At 43.8% G+C, this 21276-nt stretch overlaps 1 protein-coding gene across 1 annotated transcript in view; it reads right to left on the reverse strand.

Annotated features, from left to right (window-relative positions):
* Window positions 1–21276, reverse strand: part of LOC309545290 (polyunsaturated fatty acid lipoxygenase ALOX8-like) — a 134192-nt gene that overhangs the window by 97997 nt on the left and 14919 nt on the right. The window contains exon 3 of the mRNA XM_082244432.1: window positions 21042–21123. Coding sequence (XP_082100558.1) covers window positions 21042–21123 — 82 coding nt within the window. The remainder of the gene's footprint in view (window positions 1–21041; window positions 21124–21276) is intronic.

Consider the following 21276-nt stretch of genomic DNA (forward strand, 5'->3'; position numbering starts at 1 on the left):
ACTGCAAGACCAGGAACACTGACTAACTGTCCCTAGCTTAACAGCAGCAGCAGCAGCAGCAGCTCTCTCCCTATTCTCACTACACACACTGCTTCAGAATGATCTAAGATGGATGCTGCCCTTGCTTATTTATAGGAGGTGGGAGGGTGTGGGAGGGAGGTACGCTGATTGGCTGGAAATGTGTCTGCTGACTGTAAAGTTCAGGGTCAAAGTTTGCCTCAATGATGTCTTATGGGGGGCGGACCGAACATCGCATATGTTCGCCGGCAGCGGCGAACGCGAACATGCTAAGTTCGCCGGGAACTGTTCGCCGGCGAACAGTTCTATACATCTCTACCCATGATGTGTGTGTGTGTTTGCTTTTAACCGTACATTGTGTACCCCTGTATGTTGTGGTCTTTAAGGTGTACATCTAATAGTTTTTTGAAACTATCTATGCTCCCCGCTGATACGACTGCTTGTGGAAGAGAATTCCACATCCTTACCGCTCTTACAGTGAAGAACCCCTTACGCACTTTAAGGTTAAACCGCCTTTCCTCAAGTTTTAGTGAGTGGCCACGTGTCTTATTGTATTCCCTTTCTCTGAATAGTTTGTTCCTTATGCTAGGGTCGCCAGTACAGTATTTGTACATTGATGTCATATCCCCCCTCAATCGTCTCTTCTCCAGAGAGAATAAGTTCAGTGCTTGTAGTCTTTCCTCATAGCCGATGTCCTCCATTCCCCTAATTATTTTTGTTGCCCTCCTCTGGACTTTCTCCAGTTCCAGCACATCCTTCCTGCGGACCGGTGCCCAGAACTGGACAGCATACTCCAGATGTGGCCGGACCAGAGTCTTGTAGAGCGGGAGAATAATCTCTTTATTTCTGGAGTGAATCCCCTTTTTTATACATCCCAGTATTCTGTTGGCTTTGCTTGCGGCGGCTTGGCATTGCATGCCACTGCCAAGCCTGTTGTCTACCAGTACCCCCAAGTCCTTTTCCATCCTAGACTCACCCAGAGGTTCACCCCCTAGTGAATAGCTTGCTTTCTGGTTTCTGGCACCCAAGTGCATTACTTTACATTTTTCTACATTAAACCTCATCTGCCATGTGGTTGCCCACCCCGTTATTTTGTTCAGGTCTGCTTGCAAGATTTCCACATCCTGCATAGAAGATATTGGCATGCCTAATTTAGTATCATCTGCAAATACTGAGATTGTACTAGATATCCCCTCCTCTAGATCATTTATGAATAAATTAAACAGGATTGGTCCCAGGACAGAACCCTGGGGGACCCCACTTTCCACACCCGCCCAATCCGAGTACTCCCCATTAATCACCACCCTCTGTACTCTCCCCTGGAGCCAGGTCTCTATCCAGGTACTCACCTTATGATCCATACCTACCTTCCTTAGTTTGTACAGTAAGCGTTTGTGAGGAACGGTGTCAAAGGCCTTTTCAAAGTCCAGATACACCACATCCACAGGCTTACCTTTATCTAGGTGGCAGCTCACTTCATCGTAGAAGGTTAACAGATTGGTTTGGCACGAACGATTTTTCATGAATCCATGCTGATTTCTACTAATACCATTTTCATTACTAAAGTCTTGTATGTGGTCCCTTATCATCCCCTCCAAAATTTTGCAGACTACAGATGTTAGGCTGACCGGCCTATAGTTACCCGGGATATATCTCGGCCCCTTTTTAAATATTGGTACCACGTTGGCTTTTTTCCAATCAGCTGGCACCATACCCGTCTGTAAACTATCCTTAAAGATCAAGAATAATGGTCTGGCAATCACCTGGCTGAGCTCATTAAGAACCCTTGGGTGCAAGCCATCCGGTCCCAGGGATTTATTTATGTTAAGTTTCTCTAGTTTAGCTCTAAGTCTATCCTCTGTTAGCCATGGCGGCACTTCCTGAGGTGTATTATTTAGTTCGGCCTTACAAGCGGGTTTCGTGTAGCCCCCCGATTCCTTTGTGAAGACTGAAGAAAAGAAATTATTTAACACTTCCGCCTTTTCTCTGTCCTCTGTGGCCATTTTTCCTTTATCATCTTTTATGGGGCCAATGTGCTCTGGCCTGGCTTTCTTACTGTTTATATACTTAAAGAACTTCTTGGGGTTCTTTTTGCTCTCCTCCGCTATATGTCTCTCGTGTTCTATTTTAGCCGCCCTGATTTCGTCTTTACATTTCTTATTACACTCTTTGTAGTGCTTAAATGCTGCCAATGACCCCTCAGTCTTGTATTTTTTGAAGGCCTTTTCTTTAGCTCTAATATACATTTTAATGTTGGAGTTTAGCCACCCAGGGTTTAGTTTTGCTCTTTTAAATTTATTTCCCTGTGGAATGCACTGGCCCACTCCCTTGTTAAGTATGCTCTTGAAGCACTCCCATTTTTCCTCCGTGTTCTTTGTTCCCAGGGTTCTATCCCATTTGATATTTTCTAGCAGCGAGCGCAGTTTAGGGAAATTGGCTCTTGTGAAATTCAGCGTCCTTATATTACCCTTGTGTTTCCTATTACTGTAATTAATACTGAAACCAATTGACCTATGGTCACTGTTCCCTAAGTTGTCCCGTATTTCTATATCCGTGATCAGGTCTGTATTGTTGGTAATCAGTAGGTCAAGTACCGCATTGCTTCTTGTCGGTGCATTCACCATCTGACCCATGAAATTGTCCTGCAAAACATTTAGGAACTGCCGAGCCTTGGCTGAGTGTGCGGTTCCTTCTGCCCAGTCTATATCTGGATAATTAAAGTCCCCCATTATAATGACATTTCCCATCCTTGCTGCCAATCCTATCTGTAACATGAGGTCCGCCTCACCCTCCTCCCTCTGGTTGGGGGGCCTATAGCATACGCCCAATATTACCTTCCCCGCCGTGCCTTCCCTTTGAAGCTCTACCCATAGGGATTCTGCCTCGTCCATAGCTCCATTATTAATATCATCCCTCATATTTACCTGTATACTGTTCTTAATATACAAACATACCCCTCCCCCTTTTTTACTTTCTCTATCTCTGCGATAAAGGGAATACCCCTGAATGGACGCCATCCAGTCATGAGAGCTGTCAAACCAAGTCTCAGTTATCCATTAAGTGTTAAGTTTCCATTTCTCTCCAGTGGAATAGTCTTCCCCTTTCCACTTCTCTGGTTTACTGTTCCTTAAACAAAAAAGTTGTATTTTATGTATTATGGCTACCTCAACAGTTTTGCTGTGATTGAGCTCCGATCTTTATACTGTGTTTGCTCTTATACTGTTGCAATTTCAGCTACCTGTGTCCTGACTGTGTTGCTCAATATTTTGGATGTTATTGCATTGGGCTATATATTATGTAACAGTTGTACTTTATACCTTCTTTATGCTACTGCTGTTTGCACTTTGGAAATATTTATGAACTCAATTTTTTTTTTTTTTTTTTTTTTTTTTTCCAAGAAAATAAAATAAGATACATCTGACCACTGACCTGGTCTAGCAAACATGGGCAGGGAAGGTATATAAAAAACTTTTACTGCCCACTGGGTGAACCAACGGCCGTCAAGCATGTAACCCATGGCACCCGTGTAGATTTGGGCCTGCCTCTTCTCCTCCTCCTCCCTCTCCTCCTCGGCTGACTCCTTTTCCGCTGCCACCGTCTCTTCCGCTGCGCCACCCAAGATCCCCAGAACCTATTCCACGTGCCAGGTGAGACGTTGCCATGCTGTGCTGCGTCTGTTTTGCCTGGAAGCCAAGAGCCACACTGGTCCTGCACTCCTTTCAGCTTTGCAATCACAGGCAAATCAGTGGCTGACACCGCTCAATAGACAAGTTGGTAAAGTGGTGAGTGACAATGGTGCCAATCTGCTGAGCGCGCTGAAACAGGGCAAAATTACACGTGCCATGCATGGCAGACGTCCTGAACTTGGTCATTCAGCGATTCGTTGTCAAATACCCTGGGGTCCAGGACGTCTTGCAGCAGGCTAGGAAAATCTCAGGCCATTTCAGAAGATCTTACACAGCCATGGCTCATCTTGCTGACATTCAGCAGCGACACAACCTGCCCGTCAGGCATCCAATTTGTAACTGCCCAAACGTGATGGAACTCAACGTTGCATAGGCTTGATAACTGCACGTTTCTGCTGGAGCATCCTAACAACTACCTGTACGAACTCTGCGGTAGGACAGGTTCTGGGGAGCCACCTCACCAGTGGCTGCTCAGGCGTGACGCAGGCAGACTTCTGAGGCCATTTGAGGAGATAACCAAACTGGTCAGTCACGGCCAGGGCGCCATCAGTGACATCGTACCTTACGCCTTTCTGGAGCGTGCATTGCGTCGTGTCATTGATCCTGCTCCTCGACAGCTTGAGCAGGAAGATGAGGAAGTCGCAATGTTGGATGAATTCACAGGGGGCGCTACTCCATCTAAGACAAGTCAACAGGAGTCTGAAGAGTAGTCAGGATGGTGCCAGGGTGGATAAGGAGGAGCAAGAAGAGCATGCTTTAAACCTTTCTGGGATCCCTGGTGTTGTCCGTGGATGGGGGGGGGGGGGGAGGGGGTAGGAGAACGAGGACAACATTATCCTGGATGATGAGCTGGAGCCAGGCCACTACACCATGTCCAGTTTAGTGCAAATGGGGGGCCTTCATGCTCCAGTGTTTTAAGGGGGACCCCCATATAAAAAGCATAAAGGGCAAAGACCAGTATTGGGTGGCAACGTACTTAGACCCCCGATACAAACAAAAAATGGCGGAAATGTTACCATCACAGAGGGCGGTCAGAATGCAGCACTTCCAGGCCTTGCTGCGAGAAATGCTGCATTCTGCTTCTGCGTGCGCTGGCAGAGGAATTTCCACTCGCAAAAAGACAGTTGCGGGTAGCAATCCAACAGCGCCTGCAAGAAGAGGGCAGTTTGAAGATGTGTTGGTCACTTCTGATACAAGATCCTTCTTTCAGCCGACCCATCGACAGCTGTACTCCGGATCCAGCATCAGGGAAAGCCTAGACCGACAGGTGTCCGACTACATCGGGTTAACGGCCGATGTGGACACTGAGGAGTGATGAACCCCTGGGCTACTGGGTGGGCAGGCTTGACCTCTTGCCAGAGCTTGCACAATTTGCAATGGAACTGTTGGCTTGCCCCCCATCCAGTGACCTGTCCGAAAGGACGTTCAGCGCAGCAGGGTCCTAACCTAATTTATCTTCGCTAAATTTAAAAGGCATTTAATGTCGGTTGAATGCCTAATTTTTGGGGCCTTTCTTGGCTGACTATTTTTTCTGTCAATGCCTAATGTCCCCCCAGCCACAGAATACAACATTAGCTGTCAGGTAAACCCATGTGGGCTAATTTTTGGGGTCTGTACTGGCCGACACTTCTGTATCCTGTCAATGCCTAATGTACCTTCAGCCACAGAATACAACATTCTTAGCTGTCAGGTAAACCCATGTGGGCTAATTTTTGGGGCTTGGAATGGCCTACACTTTATCCTGTGAATGCCTAATTTTTCAGACTAATTGAAAATCAATGGGTCTGTAAACGTTCCGCCAAATTGTGGAAGGGATGCAGACCCATTTTACAGACGTGTGAATGGACCCTATATGGATTGGACATATATTTAACGGCTGTCAGTTCTGGCTGATTTAGGAAAAAAAAAAAAACTTTTTTGCTGTGAAAAAAAAATATATATTTTTTTAGGGCAACTTTTCCAATAGCAATACTTCTGTTATGACAGTGTCCATGTGGTGGGACTATTTGTGCACAGCTAGTAAGTATTTTGTGGCTGCAAATATGACCTAAAAGGTTTTTAAAGTTCTCCTCCCATTAAAGTCAATGGGGCCCGCCGCAAACATTTGAGAAAGTTTGTGGCCAACGTTCACGAACCGCCCCGGCCGATGTTCGTCCATCACTACCTATCGCACTTTTGAAGGCTCTGGAGCACCGGAACAAGGGAATTACCCACAAAATGACCCCATTTTGGAAAGTAAACACCTTAACGTATATTCTAGGAGGCATAATGAGTCTTTTGAACATGTCTTTTTTCCACAAGTTTTTGGAAAATGTGGAAAGAAAATAAAACTTTTTTTTTTTTTTTTTACGCAAAGTCGTCAATTTATAAGATATTTCTAACTTCATACTGGGCAAGTCCTAGCCAGTGGTCTATTCTTATGACCCTGTAATCTAGTGGACCACACACTGGAAAACTCTCAATGTTGGTTTTCACCCCTAAATCATTTTCCTCAATATAATGCAGATGCTGCCGATGGGATGCTGAAGCTGAGCCCTGGGCACCGAGGACTAAAATTTTTTCTTAATGCATCACTTAGGCGGCCCCCCTCCCCACCGCTCTTCCTTTTGACCAATAGAAGCCTCAAAAATACCTTTCCCATGGGACTGTAACCTACCAGTCTGGAAAGGTGTTCCATAAACTCCTCAAGATATTTTATTTTGTGCTCCCTCTGCGAGGGCAGGGTGAGTTCCGAGACTTTCCCCTTGTAACAATAGTCGAGGGTTGCCAATAATGATCCTTCTCTGTGATGCCACAAATTCGCACGTCCTTTTGCAGGCTTTGAAGAATACTGCAAGTTTGCGGAGGCATGGGAAGCCTAGTCCTCTGGGTCACAGAGGATACCATCTTGAACTGCCTCCTGCCAGCCACGTACTACTCAAGGATTCTGAGGACTGAAAACCATCTCTTTTAAGGGCTGATGTAGGTCGATGTAGGTCTCTTTGCTTCAGTGCCTCCAAAACTGCGAGAATCCGCCTCCCTCTCTCGTGTGATGGTGTCGCAAGAGCGGTGTCTGCATAAAGCAGGCCTTGAGAGGAGAGAGTTCTCTTCCTCCCACTGCTTTGCCTTGAGTGCCTTCTCTATAACTCCACGCAAAGTCTGCTCCAGCAGGAACCCAAGAGGGGTAATGTCACTGATTCATGCATTGTTGTGGATCACCATCCTTGTTGCCACCTCAAATGGTGACCGTACAGTGCTTGCATCTTATCAGAAGCCATTGGCACGAGGGGAAAAAAAAAGCCAAGTTCCCCTGAGCCTGTCCTTGTGCCATACTCACAGGTACTTGATGGCCCTCTGCTGCATGTGCAGCCACTGCAGCATTTTCAAAGTTGAGTTCCACCTGGTGGTCACAAAATCAGGCATTTTACAGGCAGGTGCAATTCCTGCTGAATTTCAGCCAACCTAACACTGGCTGTGTATGACTGCCTGAAATGGCTACAGACTCTTCTGGCCTGCCTTAGAAGATATTGCATCCCTGGGTACATGTTTAAGAAACATTGCACCATTAAATGAAGGAATGCCAGGCATGATGTGTGTGTCAACTTTCCCGGTCAAAGGGTGGACAGAAGGATAGTGCCATTATCGCACACCACTATTCCTGGGCTCAGGCTGCCATGGAGTGAACCACCTCCGGGCCTGCCCCTACAGAGCTTAAAATCTCTGCTCTGGTGTGGTTCCTGTCCCCTAGACAGAGCAGCTGAAGCATTGCATGGCATCTTTTAGCCTGGCTCGTATAATCCCTTGAGTGCTTTGGGAGTACTTTGAGTTCATAGTACAATTCAACAGAGGGCATAGAGGGGGGTGGAGCTGACCGATGTCGCATCACCACCAGCTGTATGGAGACGTGGAGGCATCCTGCATCCCTCCAGTTGCAAGCAGAGTTACCCAGTGTGCTGTGAACAAACTGTGTTCCTTGACCATGCTTGCTGGACCAGGTGTCAGCAGTATTGTGGACCTTGCTGCTGACTGCCTTGCCCAATAATGCAAAAACATTGCCTTCCACGTGACGGTACAGTGCTGGAATGCCCTTACGTGCATAGAAAAATCTTCTGTAGGGTCCCCTCCCCCCAGCCCATCCCTCCCCCTTATCTTACCGGAGCATCATCCAGTAAGAAAAATTGGCTCCCACTCCTGTCAATCAAAAGCTGGGACATAGGAGCGGGGGCAGGCCTGAGTTCCACTGTGTGTTAATGGAAGCAGCAGCGGGACTCGTGAGTGAGCATGTATGGCTGACCCTAGAGAAAGCAGCTTTCTGTGGGGGCATCTGCCGAAGAGGGGCCTGGAACGCCGGCAGGGGATCCCAGAAGAAGAGGATCTGGGCTGCTTTGTGCAAAAGCATTGCAGAGCAGGTAAAGTATAGGCATGTTTAATACCACTTTGATCTAGCTGGTTTTTTGTTTTTAACATACAGGGCACAATTCACTAAACAATATTTTACTGCATCCAAGTATGAGGTAAAAGAATGCATAGAGTTTTTGATAAAAAATCTCCCTAAAATCTTGCATGTATTCCGAGTTTTGCTTTAAATGACGCATGAAAACGTGCAGTAAGTTATCGCAAGCATCTTGAAAATGGAGATGGGCCAAACACTTCTCCCTGTTTGGTTCACAGCATCTGTAGCATGTGTAAAGCAGCAAAACTGAAATTCTTAAGAAAAAAAATGAGTCAAATCCCCATTTAAAATGGTCTCGCAGTTTCAATTGCTGTCATCCGGCTATTAAGAAAAAAAAAAAAAAATGAAAGCAAGAAACCGCACGGGGTTCCTCCTCCAGTCCATATCACCCCCTTTGGGTCTGGTATAGATTTTTAAGAGGAACCCCATGCCAAAATTAAAAGGTACGTGTGTGCCCCAAAAGCCATACCGGACCCTTATCCGAGCATGCAGCCCTGCAGGTCAGGAAGGGGGGGGGGGCTTTGTCCCTCCACCCCAAAGCACCTTGTCACCATGTTGATGGGGACAAGAACCTCATCCCCACAACCCTGACCGGTGTTTGTGGGGGTATGCTGGCAGGGAGTTTATCAGAATCTGGAAGCCCCTTTTAACAATCATTAAAATCACTGCTCCGTAAAAATCCTTTCAAACTTTTGCATTGATACATGTCCCCAGGGCAGTACCTGAACCCCCATACCCCTTTTATGGCTAACTTGCATGTAAGCTTTTTTTAAACCAATCACTTGGGAGTCTTGCCATAGTTATTGCAAGCATGAACCAGTACTTAATTACCACATGCATTCATCTCCTTTTGGGAATTGACCAATGCCTTTTTCTGCGGTATTTAACCACTTGCTGACCACCCCCCCACAAATATACTGCAGCAGGCTGGCTCGGCTGCACGAATCGCTGTACCAGTACAGTGATCCGTGGGAGCGATCCTGGGGGCGCGTGTGCCCCCCCCCATTAGCCAGCGGGCAGCTGATTCACGGGGTCGGTGGCCACGATTGCCGCCGGGCACCCGCGATCACTCCCCATGGAGAGAGAACAGTGGTCTGCTATTGTAAACCTCAGACCGGTCTCTCAGGAATCCACACAGAGCACCTGCTGTGATCCTCCTATTTAGGATCACAGGTCTGTTTATTGCACAAGCCCATACACCCCCCTGGGTATACATACACTTAACCCTTTGATCGCTAGTTAACCTAAGTTAACCCTTCCCTGCCAGTGTCATTACAGTAACAGTGCATATTTTTAGCACTGATTAATGTAGTAATGTCACTGGTCCCCCCAAAAATGTCAGGGGTCCGATGTAATGTCGCAATCCCACAAAAAAAAAAAAAAAAAAAAAAAAAATCGCTGATCACCGCCATTACTAGTAAAACAAATAAAATCTTTTCCCTAGTTTGTAGACACGACTTGTGCAATCCAATCAAAATACACTTATTGGGATATTTTTTTTAGCAAAAATATGTAGCAGAATACAAATTGGCCTAAAATGATGAAAAAATGTTATATAGCAGAATGTGAAAAATATTTTTTCAGAATTGTCACCCTTTCCCCCCCCCGCTATAAACAAAGGGTGCCATGTATTAATCCCAACAAAAGAAAGCCCTTTTTGTTGGGAAAAAGGAAATCAATTTTATTTGGGTGCAGCGTCACACGACCGCACAATTGTCCGTTAAAGTAACGCAGTGCCGAATCGCAAAAAATGGCCTGGTCATTAAGGGGGTAAAACCTTCCGTTCCAGAAGTCGTTAAGGAACGTTTTTGGCGTTTCTGCTAAATACCGCATGCAAGCAATAGTGAATTGACATTTTCATCACCACATGCGTTAAGTGGTCACATGACCGTCATAACGCATGTGATAACCTTTAGTGACTTGTGCCCACAGTTCTTTGCTTTGTTTACACTTTTTCTAGCAAGGTGAAGGAGATACAATATCTTTCTCCAGTCAAGGGGAGGAAAAAAAAAAAAACAGGGACAGGCTACACAGACTGATCAGTATGATAGCTAATCAGAGGCTATCACAACAATCAGGTGTGTTTTAGGGCGTCACTGTCGGTGTCTTCAATTGTGCTCCTGTATCACCCTGTCACATGGTCTTCTGATGGGCACAAGTGGCCATTTTTACACACATTATGCAGATATGGTCCACTAATGTTATCACGTTACCCTAAGAAATGCCAAAAAGCCATCATTAGAACGAGTGCATCTACACTAGACATGTGCGATTCGTTTAGTTAGGAATAGAAATTCAGCCAAAATTTTCATTCAGAGGTATATAAATTTCTAATTTATATCATTAGTACAGCACCCCTCAGATGTAATTCCTATTTGTGAATTTGTGCTGAGCTGCTGCCATCAATTTTTGGTTGTTCCAAAATTAGTGTATTAGTGTTGAGGCGCTAGCTTGATAATACAAATGTGTCAACAATTTCCATAAAACGTGCAAAAAGAAATAAGTGCTACCAACTATGCTATGCAAACTGTTCAAAAAATTCAAAGCATATGAAAAAATATGCATGCAAAAAGTCCATGCAGACAAGATAATCTATTCCACTTTTCCAACCATTTGTGAATTAGTGATGCATGCTCCACTTCTATACTGTGCTCCATTACCTAGTATATAAGGGGACTCTCACCAAAAGGCTGTGCGCCACCAGGACCCTCACTCACCACTTATATGCCGATTGCTATAATGGTTTGTAGTATAAATCCACTTCCTTATTACTTGTATCTAGCAATAACCGCAGGTTTAACCCAGAATAAAAAAAAAAAAAAAAAAGAACAGTGATCGTGCAATACGTGTATTTAAGTGAAAGCCGATAAACACGTGAGTGTATGTGCTCTAAAACAGCACCCACTATGCAGAGCCTGTTTGAATATAATCCTCACCACCGCTCATCTCTGAGCCAGTGTGTGTTCCACCTGAGCCAGGTGTGACATCAGAAAAAGACCCAGGACTACTGTCACTAGTCACCCCTTCTGCAAACTTGTTGGCAATTAATAATTCTGAATAGTTTTTTCACTTTCCCATTTGAACTCCAGCATCTCAATATAGGATGTGTTATTTTGTTAAGGATATTTAGCCTAAGCCATTGAAAACTGGCTCCCTCTAGTGGCTATACCTCCCCTAAATGCATATAAACATAAGGGCAATACTTTGTTTATATTAGTTTAAAATTATATTTGACAAAATATTCTAAAAAAGTAGGATATGAAGAACATGTAATAAGTGGATCATTTTTAGGTCTATATTCAGGTTCTCAGCCTATATCTATATCTATATCTCTCAAATATTTTAACCTCCAGAAAGGGCAATACGTGGGATAGATTATTTTCACGAGTGTGGGAGTATCTAGATGTATATCTAAAACCATGGGTATGCAATGGCAAGGCTTTTTTGAAGGATAGCAAAGATGCCATTACATCTTTCCAATCGATTAGAGAGTGATTCCACTATACTGGCAACGGTAGAAGTGGAATCACTCTATACAAGCATAAAACAAGGCGATGCATTGGCGACGGTCAGGTGGGCGCTGGAGGGGACAAACTGACCTCAAACAGGCCCAAATAGAATTTCTGGTGGGAGGCTTATTAGCCATGTCAAACAATTATTTTTGGTACAATAAAATAATATTTTAATCAAAGTAGCTATGGGGGCTAGATATGCCGCCAGCGTTGCTAACTTATTTCTCAATAAAATGGGAAGAGGAAGTCATTTACCCACAGTATATCCTGTCTCTAGGACACAGCGCTAAACCTTCCTGCTCCATAAACTTCAGATACCATATTTCTTTGATCTCAAATTTATTAGAACAAGCCAGGTGAAATTACAAATTGTATGCAAGTTTGTACTGATTGTTTATTTTTATCAAAGAAAATGCTCTAAAATACGGGAAGAGGTAACAAGAACTCACTTTTTCTCAGGGGTGATGGCAAGAGATTGAGAAAAAAAAAAAGTGTTAGAACTTACCGGTAACTGTTTCCAGGAGTCTTCCAGGACAGCCCTTGAGATATGGAGCTCCTCCTACTGGACCGGAAACACATTGCCATCAGCTCTTTAAAAGGTGGTCCCTCAGGCACCTGGTCAGTTTTATCCAAGAACCGAAGGACGGAGCTGAAAAATGGTTTAAAAAACATAGTACGGAACAGTACATCAATTCATTTTATTAATGTAGAAAAAAGGGTGGGGACCTGCTGTCCTGGAAGACTCCTGGAAACAGTTACCGGTAAGTTCCAACTGATTTTTCCCCAGTCGTCTTCCAGGAAAGCCCTTGAGAGGATTAACAAGTACTCACCCAGTTCCTTTTAGGGGGGGGGGGGAACCACTGCTTGGAGGACCTTTCTTCCAAACGCCTGATCCTGGCTACCCAAAATATCCAGACGGTAGTGTTGAATGAATGTTGAGATGCTTGACCACGTTGCTGCCTTGCAAATCTGTTCAGGGGGTAGCACCGGCTCTTTCTGCCCAAGATGTGGCTAATGCCCTTGTGGAGTGCGCCTTAAGTCCCTCTGGTGGATTAAAGTGCAAGATTTTGTATCCCTCTGAAATAGCCATCTTAATCCATCTGGCTATGGTTGCTTTCGAAGCCTGCTTCCCTTTGCGTTTCCCTGAGAACAGGATAAACAGGGTCTCTGATGTTCTGAAGCATCTTGTTGCTTCTAAGTAGGCTATACGGCACCTTATGACATCCAAATGGTGTAGTTCTTCCATTTCATTGGATGGTCTATTGCAGAAGGAGGGTAGTATGTCCCGGCTTCTGTGAAAGGTAGAAGCTACCTTGGGTATAAAAAAGTCTGGTCGGTCCTGAGAATAACCCTATCCTCAAGAATCTGTAGGAAGGGTTCTCTAACGGAAAGGGCTTGTAGTTCGCCAACTCTGCGAGCAGAAGTTATAGCGACAAGAAAAAACGGGTCTTTAGGGTAATCGATCTTAAGGAGGCCTCTGATAATGGCTCAAAGGGTTCCTTAATACGGTAGACAAGTCCCAAGTCGGAAATTTATGACAAGGTACTGGTCTAAGTCTAGAGACTGCCTTGCAGAATCTGCTAATGAGGGGATCCTGTTGTAAGGAAAACTGTAAATAAACTGATAGGGCAGCAATCTGTACCTTAATAGTACTTAAGGACAGGCCCTTGTCAATACCCTCCTGTAGAAATTCTAAAATTGTAGGAGAGACTGACTTTTTTTAGATTGTGCTAGCCACAAGTTGAACCTCCTCCAGACCTTCTGGTAGATGGCTCTTGTGACCGGCTTTCGGCTCTGTAGCAAGGTCTTGATTACCTTGTCCGAGAGCCCTTTAGATCTTAAGATCTGATTCAGATTCCAAGCTTAGCATAGCTGGCTTGGGATGAAGTACTGGTCCCTGCAATAGTAGGTTCCTGTTGGGGGGTAACATCCAGGGTTGTTGATCCGTCAGGGGTAGTAGCAGTGAGAACCAGGCCCTTTTTGGCCAAAATGGGGCGATCAGGATTAAGGCAGATTCTTGGGATTAGAAAAAAAAGAGGGGGGGGGGGGGGAAGGCATAGCATAGCCTGAAAGTCTATGCGGTCTGAAACGCATCTACTGCCATCGGCTGATCGAGGATTGAGCGAGCAAAAAGCTGGTAGCTTGGTGTTCGCTCTGTTGGCAAATAAATCGATCTCTGGATAACCCCATCTGGATGTTATCTGTGAGAAGACTCCAGGGTCTAAGGACCACTCCTGTGAGATCAGTTGTCTGCTCAAAAAATCTGCAAAATTGTTCTGAGTGCCCTTGAGGTGTACAGCGGAGAGGGACTCCAAATTCTGCTCTGCCCAGTGAAAGATTTCCTGTGCTACAGTCATCAAGGTGGGACTTCTGGTCCCTCCCTGCTTGTTTAGGTATGCCACGGAAGTTATATTATCTGACCTCACTCGCTGGCCCTTGAGTTGCTCCTGGAAGGCTGCGATTCCCATCGCTACGGCCTTCAATTCCTTGAAATTGGACGAATTGTGTCTCTCTGAACAAGACCAGACTCCTTGTGTCCACTGACTCCATAAATGGGCTCCCCATCCCCAGCTGCTGGCATCCGTTAGGATGCATGAAATCTGGACTGTCCATGATAGTCCCTTATTTAGGTTGTTCTGGTTTCTCCACCACCATAGCTCTTGTTTTACCCCTGCTGGGAGAAAAACCCTGTCTTCTAGGTCTCTCTTCCCGAGGTTCTTTAGGAGAAAAGACTGAAGTGGTCTTTGATGGAATCTGGCCCACTTCACTGCTGGAATGGAAGCTGTCATGAGTCCTAGGACCGACATAATTTCTCTTATCGATTTTGGAAGGTTGGTCTGCATTTCTGCTGTCCTTTGGTCTGTGTGCTTGATCTTCTCTTCTGGCAGTATCATCACTTGTTCTCTGGAGCGGATGATATATCCCAGGAACACTATGTCCTATGAGGGTATGAGGCTTGACTTCTTGATATTGACTATCCAACCTAGATGGGTAAGCCATTCTTGAGCCACCACTAGATCCTTGATCAGTTTCTTCTTGGTAGGAGCCATGAACAGTAGGTCATCTAGATAAGGTATTATGGTTATGGCCCCGAGTCTTAGGGGAGCCAGAGCCTCTGCTAGGATTTTTGAAAAAATCCTTGGGGACGAAGAGAGTCCGAACGGAAGAGCTCTTTGGAAATGGTGGATCTTTTACCCAATTTCTATTGCTATGCGTGGATGTTTTTGGGATCCCTCCCTTATGGGGATGTGGAGATAGGAATCTTTTAGATCCATAGTTGCTATAAAACAATCCTTTGAGCAAATTCCTTACAGAGTAAATTGACTCCATGCGGAACTTCTTGTACCTTATGGCGGTGTTTAGAGGCTTTAGGTTCATTATTAATCGGAATTTTCCTGAGGGTTTCTGCACTAGGAATACACGCGAGTAGAAACCCTTTCCCTCTTGCTTTGGCACAGGAATTTGGACCTTCTGGTCTACCATTTCCCCTATAAGTAGTGGCAGGGCCTGTGCCTTCGCTGGGTCTCTGGGTAGCTTGGTAATAGTCATTCTTGAGGGGGGTTTCTTGCTGAATTCCAAGGCGTAACCCTTCTCGATGACTCCCCTGACGAATTCGTTGGAGGTTAGCTTCTGCCATTGGGGGAGGAATCTCTCCAACCTCCCTCCCACCTGGCATCCAGCGTCACTTTTTGGGATTTTGGCCAGGAGGGTTAAAGAGCACATTTGCCCTTGGTTTCCCTTTTTGGCCTGTCCAGTGCTTTTTCAGTCTTCCCCTATCCGGTTGACCTCGGTCCTCCCTGGTTTGTCCCCTATAGGGACGAAAAGTCTCTCTGAAAGGGTCTCTTCTTGAATGGGAAGGTATTCTTTCTATCTGCCGTCCATTCCAGGGCTTCGTCCAATTGTGGACCAAAAAGGAATTTTCCCAAAAAAGGGACGCTGCATAACCGTAGCTTTGAGGCAGTGTCTCCAGGCCATATCTTGAGCCATAGTGCTCTTCTGGCTGAGACAATGTGCCGCTGATCTGGCTGACAGTTTTTACTGCTTCTGCTGAAGCATTGGAGATAAAACCTACTGTCTTAAATAGCATAGGAAATGATTTTAGCAGTTCTTCCCTAGAGGTACCTGCCATCAGGTGTTCCTGCAGCTGCTTTAGCCAGAATTCAAAATTTCTTGCTACGCAAGTGGTGGCTAATGCTGGTCTTAAATTGGCTATAGCAGTGTCCCATGAGCGTTTCAAGATGACATCGCTTCTCTTATCCATGGGATCCCCTAGGTGTCCCATATCTTCAAAGGCTAAGTCCGAATGCTTGGAAACTTTAGCCAGTGGGGCATCTAGCTTTGGTGACTGGTTCCACACTGATTCAGAGTCCTCGTCAAAGGGAAATCTTCTCTTTAAAGGAACCTGAAAAGAATGGTCTCTTTTCTGGTTCTGACCATTCTTTCAGTACCAAATCTGACATGATTTGATGTACTGGGAATACCCTAGCCCTCTTTTTGTTAAGCCCCTGGTACATCTTATTGTGTCTAGACAAGGGGGCCTCCTCTTCCTTTATTTCCAGAGTATCATAAGTGGCCCCAAGTAGGTCATCCACTTCCTCTATGGAGAGCCTGTATCTGGTAGATCTAACGGCTTCTCCCTGTCCCTCTTCCTGACTAGAACCTGACTGAGGAGTCTGGGTCCGTAACCCTAGAGGGGTCTTCCCTGCTTCCCGTTTGTTCCCCTGAACCTGAAGCCAAGGGGATAGGTGGAGGGGATGGGTCTGGCGGAGTAGTGGTGGGTATCTGCACCTCCGCAATTAGCTTCCAGAAGGATGAAAAAGTAGACTGTACTTCATCCTTAAATGAGGAAAGAAATTTTGAAAAAGGTGACTCCTCCTCGGCCTTTAAAACAGCCGAGATGCATGCTGGGCATAGGGTTTTTGAGTAATTGGAGGAAAGCCTGGTGGCGCAGGAGGGGCACTTTTTCTTTTCAGTCTTAGAAGTAACTTTAGAGGGCTCCTTCTAAGAAAGGGGTACATAGGCAAAAATTTACTAACATGATACACCAAACAAAAAAACATTTTTTTAAATAAAAAAACTTTTGTGCCTCCCTGCTTCACTGAAAAGTCCTTAAGGACTCTTCAGTGCTTCACCCTCTCCAACCAACCCACTATGCTGCTTAAAATCCACAGGAAAAGGATACTGGCAAGTGCCAGCCTACCTGTGATGAGCCGGTGTTTCTCCCCTTTGGTGTGTGGAGCCTCCATCGTTGTGTAGGATCACGCTCTGCTGTCGGCATCTTGCAGCCCCTGCTGTCTCCTTTTACACCAGCTCCGGCCCTCCCCTTCCTCTCTGCGCCAGGAGGCCGGAACCGTGACCTCCGGCGCACAGCAATGACGTCACAGCCGCCTGAAGTGACGCCCCGCGTCTTCCGGTTCACGTCTGCATACAGCAAGGCCGCCAAGCGGCTCCGCTGAATTCACCGCTTGATGTGCGGTCATCGCTGCCCTCTCCCTTGCCGGGCACTGTAGAGAGGGGGAACTCTCTCTCTCTCATTTTTTTTTTTAGCTGTGGCAGGTTAAAGGGATGTAAACCAGCGGATAAGAAAAGACAGGTAGGTCCTCATCTGATGGAACGGAATCATTCAAAATTAAACTCATTACATGCACCATAAAATAGGTCACTTATTTGCCAATTTGTCCACTTGGTTTAAGATGTGGGTAAGACAACTAGACATATACGAACATGTGTAGGACATTAAAAAGGGCTATGGACACCAAAGTGTGTCAAACCACTTTCGACACACAATAGGGACCTCCACCAAATTAAAATTACATGGGATTGATAAGGCCCGATATGATTGGCGAGATGGTGATATGCGAAACGAGTTTACAAAAATGAGACCCAATGGATCCATAGGCTGAATTCTTAGTCCTATGGGCCTAAATATAGACCGATTTGAATATTTTTTATGTTTTAGTGTGTATACACATACATACACTCACTTGCACTGAATAAGGATTCCAAGGTACACCATGAAAAATTCAAGATTGTTTTTATATCCATTTAATTGGAGGGGAGGCACATAAGTTGTATCAGTAGTAGGAACTAAAGACAATATTGAATATCTGGGCTGAGAACCTGAATATAGACCTAAACATTTTCCACTTATACTTTATATTTAAAGTCATAATTGACAAAAAAATTCTAAACAGTATTTTCCTTATGGTTACATGAATTTAGGTAACTAGAGTTTTCAATATGGCATAGGCTAATTATATTGCAATTTTAAAGAATGTTCAATAAGTAATTTATTATGTTAATTTGCATAATGTATAGTTTTTAAACAAAATCGCTGATCCACATGCGAGGTTAAATATTGCAATGGGCCACGTGAATTCAACGTTGAGACATAATAAATGTTAGGTCGTGCATTTTACTAAAACTTATTATCCTTCGCGAAATAACACATCCTTTATAGAGATGCTGGAGTTCAAATGGGGAAGTGAAAAAGCAATCCAAAATGATTAGATTAATTGCCAACTAGTTTGCATAAGGGATGACACCAAGGCAGATTGGTTGACCAATTGGCTATCATTAGAAAGTATAAAGGACTTCAAGAAAATGGCCGCCACTCGACTTCCTGATGCCTACTGGTAAAATGCATCGAGGTTTTACTAGTGGCAGTAGTTCCGGGTCTTTGATGCCACATTTGGCTCCGGTGCAACGTACGCTGGCTCAGACAAGCAGCGGCAAGGAATGCATTTAAAAACAGACTCTGCATAGTGGGTGCCGTTTTAGAGCACATAAAAACATGAGTATCGGCTTTTATTTTAAATACCATTTTTAATCAACATATTGCCCGATTACCGAGTTATTGTTTTTTATTCTGATTTAAACCTGTGGTTATTACTGGAAACAATAAGTGAAAGTATTCTACAAACCCCAATTATAGGAATCCGTATACAAGCTGGGAGGGTCCTGTTGGCCCAAAGCCTTCTGGTGAGTGGCCCCTTCTATACTAGGTGTTGGGAGCACAGTATTAAAGTGGAGCATGCATCACTAATTCAAAAATGGTGGAAAAAGTGGAATAGGTTTCCCTTTTTTCTGCATTGGCTTTTTGCACATATGTTTCATATGCTTTGAATATTTTTGAACAGTTTGCATAGCATAGTTGGTAGATGGCTCTTATTTCTTTTTGCACATTTTATGGAAATTTTAGACATTTGTATCAAGCTATTGCCTCAACACTAATATAAGTGTATAAATCCCAATAGAATTTCAACAAACCCAAAATAAATGTGTTTCATTCGGATATTTGAAGCATCCGAAATAACACATGACATTGTTCGGAACAGTTTTGGTTCTGTTGCATTAACATTTTTCATAAAAAAATGCACTACAAATGAAATCGAAACATATTGCAATAAATACACCAAGGTATAAAAGTGAAATAAAATGATGATTCCTACTTATTGTGTTTGGATACGAGGTGGTGGTGAATCCATCTCTAAAAACATAATGAATCCAATAATTTTGTTACATTAGTGAATTCAGATCCATTTCATTTTCATTTTGCATTAACATTTTTTTACTATAAAAAAAAAAAAAATCAGCTCATTCCATTTTTCTTTGTAGATTGGTCTAACAGGAATGGTCTAGCAGGAATAAAGTGCATAAGTAATCTCCCGCAAAAAAAAAAAAAAAAAAAAAAATGTAAAATGCCAATAGCCAATCTTGCAAAATATACAAAACTATACAAAATGAAAAACCTGAATTTTCAAAAATTTTTTATAATGAATACGAAACAAAACAAATTTTAACATCATGCATATCTTGAACACTTCCTTACTGCTGGACATCATATGATGTCCTGGGCTTTAAGTGGGGATATCTGAATGATGCCATCATATTTTTCAGGTGGCGATTCCCTTCGCCATAATAATAGTGGCTGTTTCAGGCTTTCTAGCCTGTAGGAGAGATCTGAGGTCTTCTTGACCTCAGATCGCCCCATAAAGAGGACTATTGTTATTACAAGGGATGTTTAAATTGCTTGCAATAGGAATAAAAGTGATCCAAAAAAAAATTGAATTTGTCTTTTTTTTAACTTTCCCTTTTTCATTTTAAGTGTCTCCACGTGCTTGCACGCGGAAGCGAACGCATGAGTTAGTCGCGGCCACATATGTAACCGACTTTTAATCCATACATGTGAGGTATCGCCATGAATGTTAGAGCGAGAGCAACAAACCTAGCTCAAGACCTCCACTGCAACTCTAAACTGGTAACCTGTAAAAAATGTTAAAGTGTTGCCTATAGAGATTTTTAGGTACCAAAGTTCAGCATCATTCCATGAGTGTGCGCAATTTTCAAGTGTGACATGTTAGGTATTAAAATCGGTGTAACATCTTTCACAAACAAAAAAATTGGGCTAATTTTAGGGTTTTGCTTTTTTTTTTTTTAATTCATAAAACAGTTTAAAAAAAAAAAGTTTGAAAAATGTGACATAAAAAGTTGCAATGACCGCCATTTTATTCCCTAGGGTCTCTGCTTAAAAAAAAAAAAAAAAAAAAAAATCTATATATATGTTTGGGGGTTCCAAGTAATTTTCTAGCAAAAAACCTGATATTTACATGTAGGAGCGGAGTGCCAGAAATCGCACGGTATGGAAGTGGTCAATATATTCAGAAAGTGTCAAAGGTTAGCAAGGTTTTTTAAAAAAAAAAATGAATAAGGACAATTGCTTATGATACAGGGTGCTTTAACAAGCTATATGTCATTCACTGATCTATGGTTTGGTATCCGTTTATCAAATTCTTCATATCAGATTCACTGTATTCTTGTACAATTTCTCCAGACTAAAATCAGCAATAACTTGGATAAAATGGATAGCAAAGGGTTAAAAATGAAAGAATTCTAGGTATGGTATATTTTTACATAGTTACATTGGTCCAGCTTGTATATACCATGCCTGGCCAATGGCCCTGGAAGCTGGAAATCACTGAATTAGACACCACCACTCCAGTGATCTCCAATTGCTTCCAAGTCTCTTGCTAAATGGCTGGCCTGATGTCTTGTGAACACAGGAGGTTGGGCTGCTCAGCATGCTTGCGATTCAGAAAAGGTTTTGTAATTTCTACTTGAATGCAAAGCATTGTCTGATTGGATGAGGTGGAGAGGCATGGCAGTGATGTCATGCTCTCCACCTTGCTCAGAGAATGCTTTGCATTGGCACCCGTGCTAAGCAGCCAACCTCCTGTGTTCAGAGTGCATTAAGCCATTGATCAAACCTGTACACAATCAACAAGGATAACGTAGAAGACCGCTTTATCATAAGCAAGATGAGTAAAAATGAATCCTATATTGGACAGCCCCCTCTCACCATACAGAGGTAGAATGTATGTGCTGATCACTCACTTGTGGGTTTCTCTTTTAATCTCCAATTCCAATTTTCTTTGTTGCTGCAGAACAGGGTGAATATTCTTAGTTATCACAACACCTGAAACAGAACAGGTTATAAATTCACATATTTGCTACCACAATATTTTAGCACATAAACCTGAGAGCAAGTGTCAAATAAAAGGCCTACTGGCGAAAGCTGGTCCTCCAGGCCATTCCATGTGGCCCTTGCATCCAGGGCTTTTTCACCTGG

The sequence above is a fragment of the Pelophylax lessonae genome (assembly GCF_965119305.1).
Source record: "Pelophylax lessonae genome assembly, chromosome: 2".
NCBI lineage: Eukaryota > Metazoa > Chordata > Amphibia > Anura > Ranidae > Pelophylax > Pelophylax lessonae.